Source organism: Coptis chinensis, chromosome 8 (genome assembly GCF_015680905.1).
Source record: "Coptis chinensis isolate HL-2020 chromosome 8, ASM1568090v1, whole genome shotgun sequence".
NCBI lineage: Eukaryota > Viridiplantae > Streptophyta > Magnoliopsida > Ranunculales > Ranunculaceae > Coptis > Coptis chinensis.
Window position 1 is genome coordinate 89,411,795 of NC_141463.1, and position 15,705 is coordinate 89,427,499.

The 15,705-nt window shown below is 35.5% G+C and overlaps 2 protein-coding genes across 8 annotated transcripts; one reads left to right on the forward strand and one right to left on the reverse strand.

Moving 5' to 3' along the window:
• The first annotated feature begins 1,556 nt into the window (after window positions 1-1,556).
• On the forward strand, window positions 1,557-5,266 carry LOC147484119 (guanylate kinase 1-like). 4 transcript variants are annotated; one of them, XM_086576719.1, is made up of 11 exons: window positions 1,557-2,066; window positions 2,399-2,435; window positions 2,583-2,687; window positions 2,782-2,858; window positions 2,941-3,070; window positions 3,212-3,574; window positions 3,970-4,091; window positions 4,178-4,313; window positions 4,434-4,482; window positions 4,591-4,696; window positions 4,780-5,266. In XM_086576719.1, the coding sequence occupies exons 2-11, from the start codon at window positions 2,433-2,435 to the stop codon at window positions 4,886-4,888; spliced, it is 1,200 nt and encodes a 399-aa protein (XP_086432845.1). In that variant the 5' UTR covers window positions 1,557-2,066; window positions 2,399-2,432; the 3' UTR covers window positions 4,889-5,266. The 4 variants fall into 4 exon arrangements, with proteins under 4 accessions (XP_086432845.1, XP_086432847.1, XP_086432846.1 ...); XM_086576721.1 differs by having other exon boundaries at window positions 1,807-2,066; window positions 2,583-2,676; XM_086576720.1 differs by lacking the exon at window positions 2,399-2,435 and having other exon boundaries at window positions 1,807-2,066.
• Window positions 5,267-6,862: 1,596 nt separating this feature from the next.
• On the reverse strand, window positions 6,863-11,637 carry LOC147484120 (nuclear transcription factor Y subunit A-9-like). Of its 4 annotated transcripts, XR_015204704.1 has the most exons (7): window positions 11,495-11,637; window positions 10,446-10,639; window positions 8,918-9,039; window positions 8,672-8,743; window positions 8,155-8,301; window positions 7,998-8,079; window positions 6,863-7,624 (listed from the first exon to the last, which is right to left on the reverse strand). XR_015204704.1 is itself a non-coding variant. In XM_086577628.1 (6 exons), exons 1-6 carry the CDS (start codon window positions 11,497-11,499, stop codon window positions 7,184-7,186), a joined length of 981 nt encoding a protein of 326 aa, XP_086433754.1. In that variant the 5' UTR covers window positions 11,500-11,637; the 3' UTR covers window positions 6,863-7,183. The 4 variants fall into 4 exon arrangements, 3 of the variants coding, with proteins under 3 accessions (XP_086433754.1, XP_086433756.1, XP_086433755.1); XM_086577628.1 differs by lacking the exon at window positions 7,998-8,079; XM_086577630.1 differs by lacking the exon at window positions 7,998-8,079 and having other exon boundaries at window positions 10,446-10,550; window positions 11,495-11,633.
• Window positions 11,638-15,705: the final 4,068 nt, after the last annotated feature.

Consider the following 15,705-nt stretch of genomic DNA (forward strand, 5'->3'; position numbering starts at 1 on the left):
CTAATCTAATCTCAAGGTAATGAGTGCAACCCAACTCTGGTGAAAGTCTCACAACATCATGGTACTTTGTTATCACCACTATATTAAGATTTGTACGGAGATTTCATATAACAATTTCAACTAACATTTTAATACCAATCAACTTGAATATATTATAGATTTCTTAAATCTTTTTTTATTTTGAATGATAACAATTTAGTATTTTTTTTAAAATTGACATTAATTAATATAATAGTATTGTGATTATAATTTCATATCGGATATCTAAAGTCTTGCAATCAAATATATAAATTATTGCCAATTGGTTTTAAGTTTGATAAATGGATGTTTACATTCAATATGGTACCAGAGCATAATTTTTAAAATTGTCTACGTCTTATGCTCTCAAGAATACACTACACATGAGGGAGTGTCAAATTTTTTAGCTTCTCTACTTATCACCAATAGATTTTAAGTTGGATGCCAACATTTAATAAAAATGTCAAATAATATCTGCAATTCACTAAAAAAAAAGAAAAATTAATTTGTTTGTGTCATCTTCTTTTTGGTTGTACATATCTTGGACTTAGTTACCCCAAGTCATACACCAACCTTTGTATTCTTAACCCCACCAATAATCCCTTAGTAGGTATAAAGAAAACTAAATATAACTTAACCTAACTAAGATAATGGCTTAATAATAGTTTTTGCCACTAGTGAAATACCAAAATGAACCATCATTGTCTTTAGAGAACTGCCTATACAATGTGTATCAAGATTCAAGAGGCACACCAAAGAAAGGATTGGACTTTCTAGTAATTACTGGGATCAAATCCCAGCAACCGTTACAAGTCATTGTTGATTTAGATCCGAGATCCGTGTGTGTGTGCCGAGATCTATGTGTACCGAGATCCATAGTCGAGACAATCCAACAACAACTTGTAATGGTTGCTGGGATTTGATCCAGTAACTGGTTACCGTGTAGCCGGACTCCCAAAGAAAAATACCAAAGTAAGCCTTTTGAAGCAACAGTTCACTCCCTAAACATTTTCTTGTGATTTTGAAATTGTGATTACGACCTCAAAACATGAACATTTTTTTTTAATAGGCTTGAATTGGGGTCACCCCTAAAATCTTAATTGAAGGATGTGACTTGTGAGGAGTCGGCATCAAGGTTCCAAAGCAAGAACGAAACAACATAATGTCGGCAGTCAAACGATTTAGAGAAGCCAAAAGTGGTAGGAACCAAATCTAAAATAGTAAAGCCCAAATATGGAGAATATTTTTTTTCCTGAAAACTATTCTGTATATTTTTCATTGTGAGAATCTGAGTGTTTCATTGTGCTTTCAAACTTTTTTCACTGTATTCTTCTTTGTTGTTTTGGCACTTGTTTAATTGTTTTGACCAGTAGGCTATGAACAAGTCTGAAATTAAAAATGTGAACAACTTTACAAATGGACAGAATCCTGAAAGCAAGTAGTACCTCAATTTGAACATATTAGGATTAAGAAAACGCCACCAGTCAAATGATTATGAAGTCTTGCTACATTACCAGAAGGATACATAACGGGTCATAGGACCTTAAGATGCTGTGACAACCCAAGTATGCGACCTTGGAATTGTCTTTGGTAGGCCAATGAGTTCGCCACCACTAATTCCTCTGCATTGCAATTGTTTTTCAGACTATGACCTGTTTTTGTTACCAACAAGTCGTAGTCAGAGGAAAAAATGAAGTTCTAGAAAATAACAGGTCCTAAATCCTAAATCTAATAATTGCTCGTGAAGACCAAAATCCTACAAAAATTGCCGGTTTCCTGGTTGGTTTTGTGTTAAAATTTACTGAATCCTACGCCAAGATAGCTTCTTTTTTGAGAAGGACCCGCTTCTATCTCTCTCTCTGCTTATATATATTATAGGTAGTAACCCCCTTTGAGCCTTCATTCTTCCTCAAAACTTCATTTCCAACATCATTCATACTTTTCTCTTATGCCCAACTTGGAAACAGCTCAAAGTTTGTATATTTGAGTCAACTCACCTCATTTTGTTGAATAAAGATTCATTTTTTACTGATTTTTCTGAGTTTCAGGTAACTTTTACTTGTACCTTGTTCTTATTATTTCAGCTGTATTACAATGGGATCTAAAGATCCAGTTTTCACACATATCTAATCATTTGGCTCTCATTTTTCTGTGCTAGTTTAGCTTCTCTTGTAGATTTTTTGCTTATTGGGGGAAAAAAAAATTTATGTGGACCAATAATTTTTTTAATGTCTATTATGAGGATGGGCATATGAGCATATTGGGTTTTTTTTTTGAATTATGAATTTTGTGTTTTAAATGGCTGGTTTTGGAGTTTTATTTTGATAAATGTTTATTTGTAGTTGATCTTATGTTGTTTATATATTTTGTTTCATGTTAGGAGTAAAACTTGAGTCAGAGAGTGAGATATCTCTATGGTAAGATGCCTATTTTATCTGTTTTGTTCCTTGTTTTGCCCTATTGGAACTTGCATTATCAAAATAAGAAGAATTTTCAATTTAGTCTGTTTAGAATGACATATGAGTGGTAGGTACTGATTTCATTTGTAATATTGTTATAATCAGGGTGAACTTCAAGAGATCCTTGTAGATGGAATGCAAGAGAGTTTACCGATTGAGATCGATTTGGAATCTAGTTACCAGACAGCTACAGTTGTTGGTGAGAAGATCGTAAGTGAATACAATTTACCAATACCAGATTTGATCTTTCCTAGTGTATGTTGTTTATATTATTAGTTATTGATAAGTTCCATACTGTTCTCAGTATGTGACTGGGAGATCTGATGATGAAGCAGACTCAACAATCAGGGTCCGTATTTTTGATAAGGCATCAGGCAAATGGTGAGATTTCGTATGTGTTTTGCATACTGCATTTGGTTATTTATCTTGAAGTAGGGTTACTGATACATGATTATCTTGGTAGGGAGGAGCCTGCAGTACTGGGTAAGAAACCCATGATTTGCAAAGGCCACTCAGCAGCCCTTGTAAATGATGATCGAATCTTAATTCTGAAACGTGACTCCACGCCAGATGATTGCACCTGGTTTCTTGAGGTTAGTGACGAGATACTATATATCAAATCCATCAGTTTTGCATGTGTGGAAATAATAGTAGTCATATGTTGTGGTTTGCCTCCAAGCACACAAATGGCCCACTGATCTAAGCTGTCAATTTTCTTGTTTAATTACTGGTAGGTGGACACCCCATATGTTAGAGAGCAGAAGAAGATCCTGGGAACCAAGGTGGTTGCTTGGAGCAAGGGGGCTAATGGTGATGGTCCGAAGCCAATTGTTATTAGCGGTCCCTCTGGAGTAGGCAAAGGCACGTTAATTGCCAAACTCATGAGTGAATTCCCATCCACGTTTGGATTTTCTGTAAGCCACACAACTCGGGATCCAAGGAACAAGGAGAAGCATGGAATCCATTACCACTTCACCGAAAGATTGGTAATGGAGAAGGACATACAAGATGGAAAGTTCCTCGAATCTGCATCTGTTCATGGTAATCTTTATGGAACAAGTATCGAAGCAGTTGATGTGGTATCGGATGCAGGAAAGGTAATATGTTGTGAATAAAATGTCACGTTAACTATGGTACAAGTTCTGAATTTGTGGTGTTGTATAAACAATATAAACTAGTTACATGGGTTGGCATGATCTTCAGTATAAACTGGTCAAACCTCGGGGGGTTAGGGGTAAAAAGATTACATGTCTAACTATCAACAGTATAGATTGTGACATTATAAAGTCCTATAGAGCTTAGGTATTACTTCAGCTGAATAATCTTATCCATGTGAACAAGAACCTTTGTTTGTGAGAGATGAATTGCAAGCACAGCATAGTCAATCATTCTAGAACGACTTGCTCCCTGCATTGTACCTATACATACAAAATAATGATGCATTGGTTTGTATTTGTTCAGGTTTTTAAGCTCGAGTTAATTTCATGTGCAGAGATGCATTCTTGACATTGATGTTCAAGGCGCCAGGTCTGTCCGTGCTAATTCTCTTGAAGCAATATATATCTTTGTCTGTCCACCGTCATTTGAGGAGCTTGAGAAGCGACTCCGAGCACGGTAACTATACACAGCAAAAGCCCAAGACTTTTGTGTTGAGGCCTTAGAATATGCCTATGCAACTAAAATATTATTTGGATTAATAGGGGAACTGAAACAGAAGAACAAGTCCAAAAACGACTGCGGAATGCAATAGCAGAACTTGAGGAAGGGAAGTCTTCAGGTCTCTTTGATCAAATTTTGGTAAACGATGAGCTCGAAACTTGCTATCAGAAACTTAAGGTACCCCATACTTTTTCACTGGGCATCTGCACTTCTATACCCACTAATTGTCATGCTGAATGACCAAGTATTCAAACTTTCAAATGTTTATCTAATATAACAACACTTCAATATGTGCAGGAAATATTGGGTCTAAAGCAGAGTACGACGGAGATTGCATATAAATCATGTAAGTAGCACCTCAGTCTTTTTCACAAACATATGTTCTCTTTCTCTTCTTAGTTCTTACTTGAGCTACAACTATGACTTTACTGAAGACTTTGCTTGTGTGCATTAGTTATGGAGGATTGGCAACTACGTGCGGATCATTCCATATCCAAAGTTGATCAGAAAGTACTTATACACTGTGGAACCACAGAACTAGGAAAAGCATCAAATAAGTCGTGAGTCTTTTAATCTAATCCAAATTTCCAACAGCTCACTTCATGAAGCATATGATCTGATCCTTTTCGCTCATACTGAGCAGGTTTGTACTCGATGCATCTTCATTGAAAGGAGGTGCTCCTGGAAGGACAAGAGGGATGAACATGTATTCGGTCAATTCATCTAACGGTCTCAATGGGTTGCACAGATAGTGAATCCGACATGTTGAGCATCAATCCACTAATAGATACTAATTCAGAGGTCCCATTTTGGGTTTAGTTCCCAATCCTTTCAGCACAGCCCTATTCATGACTCCATTTATCTCATTCCTTCAATAATACGTTGTTATCAAAAGTAGAATAAAACAGCCTTGATAATTTCAGTGCTCAGAGGGGATTTCAGTGATTCATTCTTTCTTTTATGCGAATGCAAGTTCCTACAATTTTACCTGAGGTGAGGGACTTGATTCAGCTGTATTTCGTATTGGGTTGCTCAAGGCTTAGGTGGCTTAACTGCATTTTGATTAACTATGTAAAATCTGTAGAAAGATCTATAATGCAGTTAACTTAAAATATTTTTGTAAAGCAAAATGCCAAATGTAGTCCAGGATTTTCCGTGTACAAAGACATTAAAGCGAAGACTACGTGTGGCAGTCAAGAAAGGATTCTATTTGTTGGAGCCATCACAGATCATACAAGTCAATGTGGTAACCTGTTATTTGAAATTTTGAACAATGGAAATCTCATAATGTCCAAAACAGAAGTCCAGTCAAAAGAAACTGAAATAGACGTGAAGGCAAAGCAAGTGTCAAAATGAGTTGGGGACTCAAGTTCAGATTTCAGAAGGTTAACTTCATGAAGACCCTAATGTTTGTGGAAGTCCTAAAGGACCCAATGCCCATATCTCATTAAATGTACATGTGCACGAATCTTCTCAGCAAATCCACAACTAAACCGCCAACACAATTAGAAATCGCATAAACACAAATTTTTGGTTTTGGTTTTTTTAGATTTTAGTCTAGAAAAGTTTGAAGGAAGAGTTCAGCGAGATGGAAATGGTACGGTGAGACCCGAATCCGACCATATCCGAATTCATTTTAAAATGGATATGATTTTTATGTTTGTGACTATAATCCAAATCGAATATCTGAAAACCCGAATCATTTTAACAAGATTTATATTTTTTTTGATGCCTAAAAATTTATTTATATCTTATATTTATATATATAAATTATTAAAATATTATATTTTTTTAGTATTTTTTAATATATATAGATATGAACAAACGAATCGGATGAATTCAAATATAGTATTCAATTTTTTTGAATGAAAATCCAAATAAACGCTCCATTTCCAGCCCTATCTAGGACCAAAATCATAAAATAGTTTTTTAGTTTTAAAAAAAAATATTTAAAGTTTTGGTCTCAATCATTCCACGGGTATATATTATACTATCAGAACTTCTGAACTACTTTACCTGGTGTCATTCCGTGGGAATATGAAATAAGAAAACTGACCATTGAAATCACAAAAGAGCAAAGTGCAAGTTGACCAACTCTTTCTGGCACAAAGGGACCCGGAGTCGTGCTAGTGGGACTTGTACAAACTCTATTTCAGTACCAGTGGTACCACCCATTATTCAATACGCTTTTCCATGATGTGAAATTGTGATGGCATCAAATTAGCAACTAGGGGTTCTGCGTGGTACCCAGCATATGTGATGGCATCAAACTAGCAACTAGGGGTTATGCGTGGTACCCAGCAGCATATGAATAAGTTGGATTATTATTATAAGAAACGTCACATCCGTATGATTCCATAGGGTTATAATCACAACAGAATTTCCTGAAACATGTAGTGTGAGAATAACGTAGGCATGTAGTATGAGAATAACGTAGGCGAGCAAATCATACAGAGTTATTCCAGAAGCAGGATCAAGTACACGGGATAATACAAGGCTTTGCATGATTGCATTTCATGTGCTTCATGCAAGCCTTCACGAGATGAAGAAAAGAAACTTTAACTCTGTGATCTCACTTTCTTAATAACAGCTCGTATATTTCAAGACCAAGGGCAAAATAAAATGACCAAGGGAGAAAAGCATGAAGTTCCCGCTGACTCGTTAAATAATTCAAGCAAAGTCAATAAAAAACACAACCGTATAATAACACGCAAATTAATGTCAAATAAAGGCAACAAACGAAAATCTTAATTATGTCTTTACATAGTTATATGATGATGTTTGATTCACAGTCATGCCCAAGTTCAACAAAATAGTCCAGCAAATTTATACAATTGTGAACAACGCTTGTTCTCTAATGATCCCTCACCCCTACTTCAATCCACAAAACACACGCTACGTATTTACAGAGGGAGTAAACGCAAAAGTAAGTAATGCCATAACCACAACACAACAAACAGATACAAAGCCAAGAATGAATTGCCTGAAATACATCTGATAACCAGGGGTTTCCCACTCTGGTTAATCAAGAGCTCATGCACAGGGATTCATTGGATGGTGAGTGCCCTGTGCGAGGCCGGCCTGACTGAGATGCTTCCCCTTAGTTGACCTGAGCAGTCTCCTTCCTCCCCCCTCTCGCCCGCAGGAGCCTGAAATGCTGACAATCTGAAGTCCTGCTGCTGTTTGTAGCAGCTATTTCCAATGCCGTCTTCTTTGGAATATGTATGCGGTTCAGTCATGTCCCTCTTCATAAGCTGTTCATCAACATCTTCCTTGCCATGAGATGCATCACACTGCACAGTGCTTTGGGTTGTCGTTGCAGAAGCTGTTGGGCTTGCTGACTCTGTACTTCGAGCATTGCTATATCTGATACCTTCTTCAGGTGTCAATTTCGGTTCATGGTTAACCTTCTTTGTGTTGAGAAAACGACCTCCACAACCCCTCTGCCTTTTTATAGCATGCTGGTGCCGAGATTCATGAAGATATGGCTATTGCATACAGTAAGGTAAACTGAGTAAGGATAACTAGAAGGGTCATAATAAAAAAGTGACATCTCATGTGATAGAAAATACGTGAGCAAGTGCATATCACCTTAATAATAATAATTTTTTTTTAAAAAAAAGGGGATATAATAAGCAGCGGGATGTAAAGTCTCCCCTATAACAAACATTTGATGGGAGAAAAACGTACATACGAGGCATTCAAACTCCAGAACTTAAGATTCTGAGAAACTTCCAGATGGTCCATATACCTAGCAACTATCTAAAGTGGCTGCATGCCCAAATAAAATTACGAAAAACAGGACTAGACTTAGTATCATCAGTCGCATATAATTACTTCCAACTTGATAGGAACATTTACATTTTTTGTAGGTAGGAGGTTTCCCTAGGACGATCTGTTTAAATATTGATTCCATCCATTACATTTGAACAGTGTAAAAGACCTGCAAATAACGTATATAACCAAGCAAGTTAAGTAAGTATTTTGATGGAAATCAAGTAGGTGTTTGTATATCTACCTTTCTAACTTTAATTAGTTTCTTTTCGAGCTCTGCTTTGGCACGGGACTGTCTTCGCCTCATAATACCATTGTACTGCTTTGGATTCACATACACAGGCTCTTCTGTTATGTCAAGAGGCAAAGGCATTCTACTGTGGTGCATTGACTGCATTCCAAGTAAACTAGAATTTATACATTCTGCAAATAACGACTTGGTAGAACTAAAGTAAAACAAATTCATGTCAATCACCAACCACAGGAATGACCTACAGATCCATTAAACAAAATACACCAACTAGCAGCACTTGTGTGTGTGCGTGAGAGAGAGAGAGAGGATTTTCCAATTATTACTTATTATCTGTAGCCTGTAGGATTGACTTTAATCAACAACTAATTAAACAAATGTCCTAAAATGTCTACAAGTATATGAACTGTTCTAGCTTTTATATCTTTCTCAGTAACTATTATACATATCAACATACTCAGGGAGGTATCGTAACTAACAAATATCTAAAATAGATGAATGGGCTGCATACCAGAGCCTGAGGTCCATAAGCATTCATTAACCCCCCATAATACGGATCAGAATATGGATAAGGTGCACAAGCCTGAAAGGATTTAAAAATAACACGAGACACCTTCAGCACAAAAAAATGTACGATACAAAAATCATATTTTCTAACTCTAAATATTTATCTTCTGCACACAAGGCAACTAGCTTTCTAGCTCACTTCACAATTCTGAGTTAAGAAAAGATAAGATGAAGAAGTAAGAACAGTTACAATTGAGTGCCCAACGAGTTCAGGCTCCGTGTGTGGGACTAGGTAAGCACCACCTGTTGTGGGTGTAGTAGATGCAACATACTGCAGATGCTGGTAGACAGGACCATAGCTTCCATCTGACCCTAAATGAGGACTGTATTCAGTGATAAAAATAACTACCAGATGTGACGTAGCAGAAGCGATAAAGTTCATAAGAATATAAAACAAATAAATTGAATCATAAGTTTATTGATAATATTGAATGATTGATTACAATTTTCGTCCATGAAACTTTTTATATAGATAACTCCATCAAATCATCTTAGAAACCTACTAAAACACTAAGAAACATTTTCCTAACCTATCTATATCATAATAGTAACCTTCAAAGACTATTAGAACTCATAAACTAGACTTCTAAACACTTCTAAATTAGGCTTACAAAATAAAAACGAACATAACTTGTTTATAGTAAACTTGAATTTACTAAAAACAATTAGATAATAATCATAGTCTCTGTGTTCCACATCAGGATGGCACTTAATACTGTAAATAAGTTTCACAATGTCAAGACGTAAATTAGATCAAACAGTTACTTATTCCATCGTTATTGTTTCCAAAAAGATGAAAATAATATTGTCACTGATTTTGCTATAATTTTAGACTTCTTTCCTCCCATGACCATTATGGAATTATTCTCATCCATCTTTGATCAATTATATATACGCACAACATGGGCCTATGTTAATCATCCATAAGTAATTAATATCAAAAGTTATGATGGTATTACATCATGTGTCTGCTAGGCACAATTGCACAAATCCCGGAGCGCGCTTTCAACGGTGGCACCATCAGCGCATTTGACACCATGTTTCTTATTAAATTATTAATCCACATCTGAACGCTCGGCTTCTATCACTTTGATTAAGGATGTAATAGTGTATTGTGCATATACACAATAATGTAGCCATCCCATTGCTACACTTATATGGTACAACGATTGCATGATACGCTTTTCAGATAAACCCTTCTTATGCGTCAAGGATAATATTTACTAAACTAAGTAACATGGACGCTTCATATTCTTTAAAAAATCCGTGTCGGATACACAGACTCATGGACATGTTGTGCATACCATTTCAAACCAGGGTTTCTTCTATACCTTAAAAGACTTAGAGAATAATTTATTAACATAGTTAGAACTTCATGATATGCCACTTTGATATTTAATTGTAAGGAGCCACTTCATAAGGTCGTGATCCTAGTTACACGTCTACAGAATAGTAATAATTTTCTCTATTTTCTCAATCTTAGTAATGCATTATTTGTATATTAACACGTCACTTAGCATCACTTGGTATCACTTGGTCACTGTGGCAACATACAGCCAACACATACCATACTACAAAAACCCTTCACGTATGTTTCCATCAAAACCTCAAGGCATGAGCCAATACGCATTAGAGTTTTGACAGAGTATACAGCCATATGCCAACCTAATCTTTAAAGCAGTACTAGTAAAACAGCATATCGTTAATTGAAAAATTACCTGACTCTGGTACAGATGTAGTCTGCGCTTCTTTGCTAACGATATCTCCTTCGTCCCGAACACCATCGCTTTGTGATTTGCTACGTTGGGTCTCCATACTACCATCTGGTTTTAACACAGAATCACCCATTTCAACTGAATGCTCAGAGTTATACCCAACAGACTGCCACCAAGGTTGACAAGAAGGAGAACTTCTGTCAAATGGATTTATATTTTCAGATTTTGAACACAGGCATCAAACTTATTCTCGTAACTACGCTTACCTAAATATATCAAAAACTCATTAACTCTTCAATCAAATAATGAAACATGGCAAATAACTTCTACACAAAAGAAATCCAGTAGAGCTAACCAAGTTTGTCTAGGTGTGAGGGACTAATATACACAACTAACGTATATTATACACGTGTCCAGCACAAGTCCTCACTATATCAAGACCTTCCAGGTCGCTCATATCATGACCGCAACCAGGTCGCTTATACCAAGACCACAACCAGGTCTTGTAACGCTCAAAGATGAAAAGGCAGACGTTACAACAATTATGTAACAACAACCATGTACTTTATTGCATTCAAGACCACATTAAGTGGATGGGTTATAAAATCAAGAGGAGACATGATCTAAAGGGGAGAATTCTATGCTTCTTCTCCACTCCATCTTCCCCCTAGGCTCTCCAGAAGAGACAACACCAAATCATTCATCCCAAATCGTGAACTACGTCTGACTTGATTCTAGCCCCCGAGAGAGCTAGATACGTAGGCAGTTCGTCCAGAACGAACTCAGTCAAATCCATATCAAACCTCCTTCTTCCCCAATTATCCAATAATAATAAGGTCTGACCAAATCTTACCTTTACACTAGGGTTAGGGTTTCACATAACAACACAGTTGGCAATCAATGATTGGTTCAAAATCTAATATCAAATTCAATTATTATTTGTACAAATAAGACAAAATTAAGTTGTACATCAAACATACATAGAAATTTAAGGTTGTTGACTATTAACTGACGAGGTTTACTTAAAGTGAGTTAGTTAGTTAGTTAGTTACCTCATGTGTTTGTAGTACAGAGAAGAAGTGGAGAGTGAAGAGAGAGAAAAAAAAGGGAGGGATGTTTTTGTTGTCTGTCTGAAAATTGGGTGGCGAGATTAAAATAGAACAGGTGTTGTGCTCAGAATGAAGCCAGAAGTCTTACTTTGTTTTTAGATTTGGAAATCTCGGCCAAACATTTCGATTTCGTTGAAATTTTAGTTATTGGACCCAGAGAAAAACCCAAAGATTGCACTAGTAAGTAGTAACATATTCGTTTCGGAAACCATAGATATGCCTTTGGACTAGGGATGATAAAAAGGCCGCCTATCAAACCATAAAAGCCCTTATGATTGAGGGCTGGGTCAGCTCTCCCCTATTTTGTATTGAGGGCCGGGTCGAGTCGGGTCAAATATGAAAATTCAAGTCCTTAACTCGTCCATTTCTGAGGGCCAAATGAGGGTCGGGTCGGGCCCGATCTAATTATACTCTACTAGTTTATTTTTATTTTATTTTTGTGATTTTTTTATTTTTATCATACTTTGATTATATATATCAATTTTAATATACAAAACTAATTCTTATGCCTTTTGAAAAAAAAACAAAGAGAAAAAATAGATAGAGATGGTAGAAGAAGTGATATTCTTAAAACATCTACATTTTTCATACATTTGCTTTTATATATGACTTATATACTTATCATTAAATCAATTACAAAAACCGTATATGTTATGTTATAATCTATCCCCTATTGAAAACTAATTTAGTGATTTTTTTTTATACAACTTAGATAATTAAAATATAATACATAAATATAATGTAAAATAACAAGAAAACGTATGGGGGTTAAGTGAGGGCTTAATGAGAGCCGGGCTCATGCTTGAGAACCTAGGCCCTAGCCCACCCCTTATAAGCATGAGGGTCGGGCTGCCCCTTAAATCTGTGAGGGTCAACTTTTGAAGGTTTGATCATGCAATTTTGAGGGGCGGGTATCACCCCTACTTGGGACAACTGCTATTATGTGCTTTATGGCAATAAATATGTTGTGAGCAGATCGCAAAATTACTTTTGTGTTTTCAATAATAAGTCTGCTATTTTCTAAGCAAGAATATTGTAAGCTGTGGACTGTGGTGAATGGACTAAGGACAAAAATCACTCCTGAACTTGACCCGATTGTCACTAACACTCCTATACTTTTTTCCAAACAAAAAAAACCTTGAAGTTGTAAGTACCAAACACAAGTACAATAGTTAGTTTCATAGATGGTGTTAGATATATATGATGTCATTTTCTTTTTTACATGACATCATCAATCATTTTATTTACTTTGTAATTCACTGATATGATGCAAGTGACATTTCTGCCAAAAGAAAAAGGATTCAAAAAAGAAATTGATTAGAATTTGCAAACAATGAATGAAACATTAATAATAATACCTATTAATTACATGCCTAAATTATTCGTATAATTGAATATAAATAAAATAATTTGGTAGCTAGGGTTTTTTTTCTTATGACTATGACTGTTGGAATTGCTGATGAAGATGATCAATTTATACAATTATAGGTGACAATACAGTTGGAATTGACTCACTGATTGATTTCCACATCATCCATTTATTTTCTGCCACTTTGAAAAATAAATTACAAGGTAAATAAAATGATCGATGACGTCATGTACGTAACAAATAAAATAACATCATATATATCTAACGTCATCTATGAAACTAACTGTTGTGTTTGCTACTTGCAACTTCAGAGTTTTTTTCGCTTAGAAAAAAAGTTTGAGGGTCTAAATGACAATCAAGGACAAGTTTAGGGGTGACTTTTATCCTTAATCTTGTGGTGAACTCAATAAGAGCAAGTCTTGAACTCAAATATCCTTAGACAATGTTTAATTACTCGATTTTTTTCTCTCTAAATAATGTATCAATATTTTCATGGGAAAATTTTCCATTAAAATATTTCAAAAATTATATGTTAGCGTGTGTTTGGTAATTCACACCATAAATATAAAAATGTCAATTCGTGGCATTTGATATAAAACAAGGTTTCCCATGAAAACAAGTTTTGATTTGTTACTTTGTGTTGGGCGGTATGTTTGGAAAAATTATATTATTAACAAGGAAAAATATTTTTCATTTTCCAATGATAAATCTTTCTTCGGGAGGAGGAGAGGGGAATAGGAAAATGTTTATTTTTATAGGAGGTGGAAGAATAAAAGTTTTCACCAAGATCATTTTCAGCCTATGTACAATTGAACAATCAACAGGGGCGGCCCTAACCCATAGTCATCATAGGTGGTGGGTAAGGGCCCCAAACTGGACCATGCCCACTACCAATCATATCACTAGCCCAAGTTTTTATTTTTATTTTCGGCTTAAAACACTAAAAGTTTGACCCAATTAATGAATGGCCACTGGCCACTAAGTTACTAGCCCACAATGGTTTTTTTGCTTAAAACATTAAATGTTCACCCCAATCAATAAAACCCAACTAACTAAGCCCGAAACATAAACAAAACCACTCGTCTTCTTCAATTCTTTTTCCCAAGTATTTTCGGTGTTTTTCAAAAAAAACAAAGCATACACTATTTTGGGGAGACACGAGCCCATTTTTGGAGCTCGCCTAGGGCCACCCAAAACTCAGAGCCCACTCTGACAATCAAAATGTGAAAAATATAATTTGTCTTCAAAAAATGCAAAAACAATTTATTCAAAAAATTCAAAATTGTCCACATAAAAATAATAAACCAAACATGCCCTATTTTTTTTTAAACGATTACTAATCTGATTCGAGAACACTTAAATCTTGAACCATGTTTAATTATCAATGAAATGTTCTAAACCTGTTGAATCACATTATTTAGGAAGGAAAAACAGGGAGTGAGGGACAGCCTTGGATTCTATAAAAATGAAATAAAGTTATGCTTAGTTCTTTGTAAGATGAAAATCATCATTGAACTGATAAAAAGAACATCCCACTTCAGTAAAAAAAAGTCATCAATCCAAATGCAAGTCTAGACGTTTGTTTTTTTAAGAAAACCCTATTCGACTAGTTTTGAGTTAGGAACATTTCAAGAAACTTTTCTTGAAAGTAGCAAAAAATGTATAAACACATAATGCTTCCTTAATTTTTAACTTTTTAAAAAGACCAACAACAAAAACAGTGCACTCTGGATAAATGACCCCATTCATCTACTCTAGTTAAAACTAATGAAGTCCTAGCCACAGTTGATTTGCCAATCGAAAGACTTAAATTTTGTTGAATTGCAAATTGCACCACGGATGAAACAAAAGCTCGATTGGTCCACACTAATCTTATCAAATCTTTTCCGTTTCGTACTCTTTAAAAGGAATTTCCTCAATGTCGTTTGTCGAAATCATCTTGAACAGTTAAATAATAATAATAATAATAATATAGATTTGTAATGACGATGCAGATGCAGATGCAGATGCAAATGCAAACCAAATCAACAACACTTTAGCTGTTGGAGTAGCTATATGCGATTAAGAGGGTATCATGTTGATATATAAGTGCATTTGGGGTGCTCATCTAATTAAACTATTCAGAATAAGTTTGTGGACAAATAATTGTTTGCTGTCAACAAGACTTCAGTTTCTGATTGGTAGAGTGGCTGCCTAAAAAAACTGTATTACTACCCAAAAAAACTGTTAAACTGAACGAAAATAGATTTAACCACAAATTCGGACTCTAAACTATTTTTGACACATATCACGAATGCCACATTGCCACCGTCCGTCCTGCAGTTTTATTTGGCACATTACATTATTCCAATTGTTTCAAAACCACGGGAATTTCGAGCAAAATGTCTATCAATTCGCCAATTCATGACATGCATGCAATGTATTAAGAGCAAAACAAAAGAAGAACTTGCTTTAAGACAGACAAATTACAAGGAATCCAATTAATTGGGATGCGAGAAATCTATTGACTAGAATGATTAATTGGATACGTAACCAGCAGGATCACTAGTCCGCACGAGTTCTTTCATTGGATTCTCTGATTAGTGTTGGCTCAGGACCAACACATGACCCACACCCACCTGACACCATCATTTCATAAACAAAGGAACTACCTTTTGTATTTCAAACATAAGACGTGGTATCATCTTTATGAGTGATCCCTATGGTATTGAAGTGATGAAAACTTGATGGACGACCTCTAAGTCAAAATTTACATTAATCATAATCGAGTTTGTCTACCCGAGCA

Excerpts from the sequence above, each read along its gene's own strand:
- LOC147484119 (XM_086576719.1), top strand. Across the intron at positions 3,071-3,211 it reads ATTGCACCTGGTTTCTTGAG|GTGGACACCCCATATGTTAG; the intron begins GTTAGTGACGAG and ends AATTACTGGTAG. Across the intron at positions 4,314-4,433 it reads CTTGCTATCAGAAACTTAAG|GAAATATTGGGTCTAAAGCA; the intron begins GTACCCCATACT and ends CAATATGTGCAG.
- LOC147484120 (XM_086577628.1), bottom strand. Across the intron at positions 8,302-8,671 it reads CTTATGGACCTCAGGCTCTG|TCAATGCACCACAGTAGAAT; the intron begins GTATGCAGCCCA and ends CTTGGAATGCAG. Across the intron at positions 7,625-8,154 it reads AACTAATTAAAGTTAGAAAG|CCATATCTTCATGAATCTCG; the intron begins GTAGATATACAA and ends TGTATGCAATAG.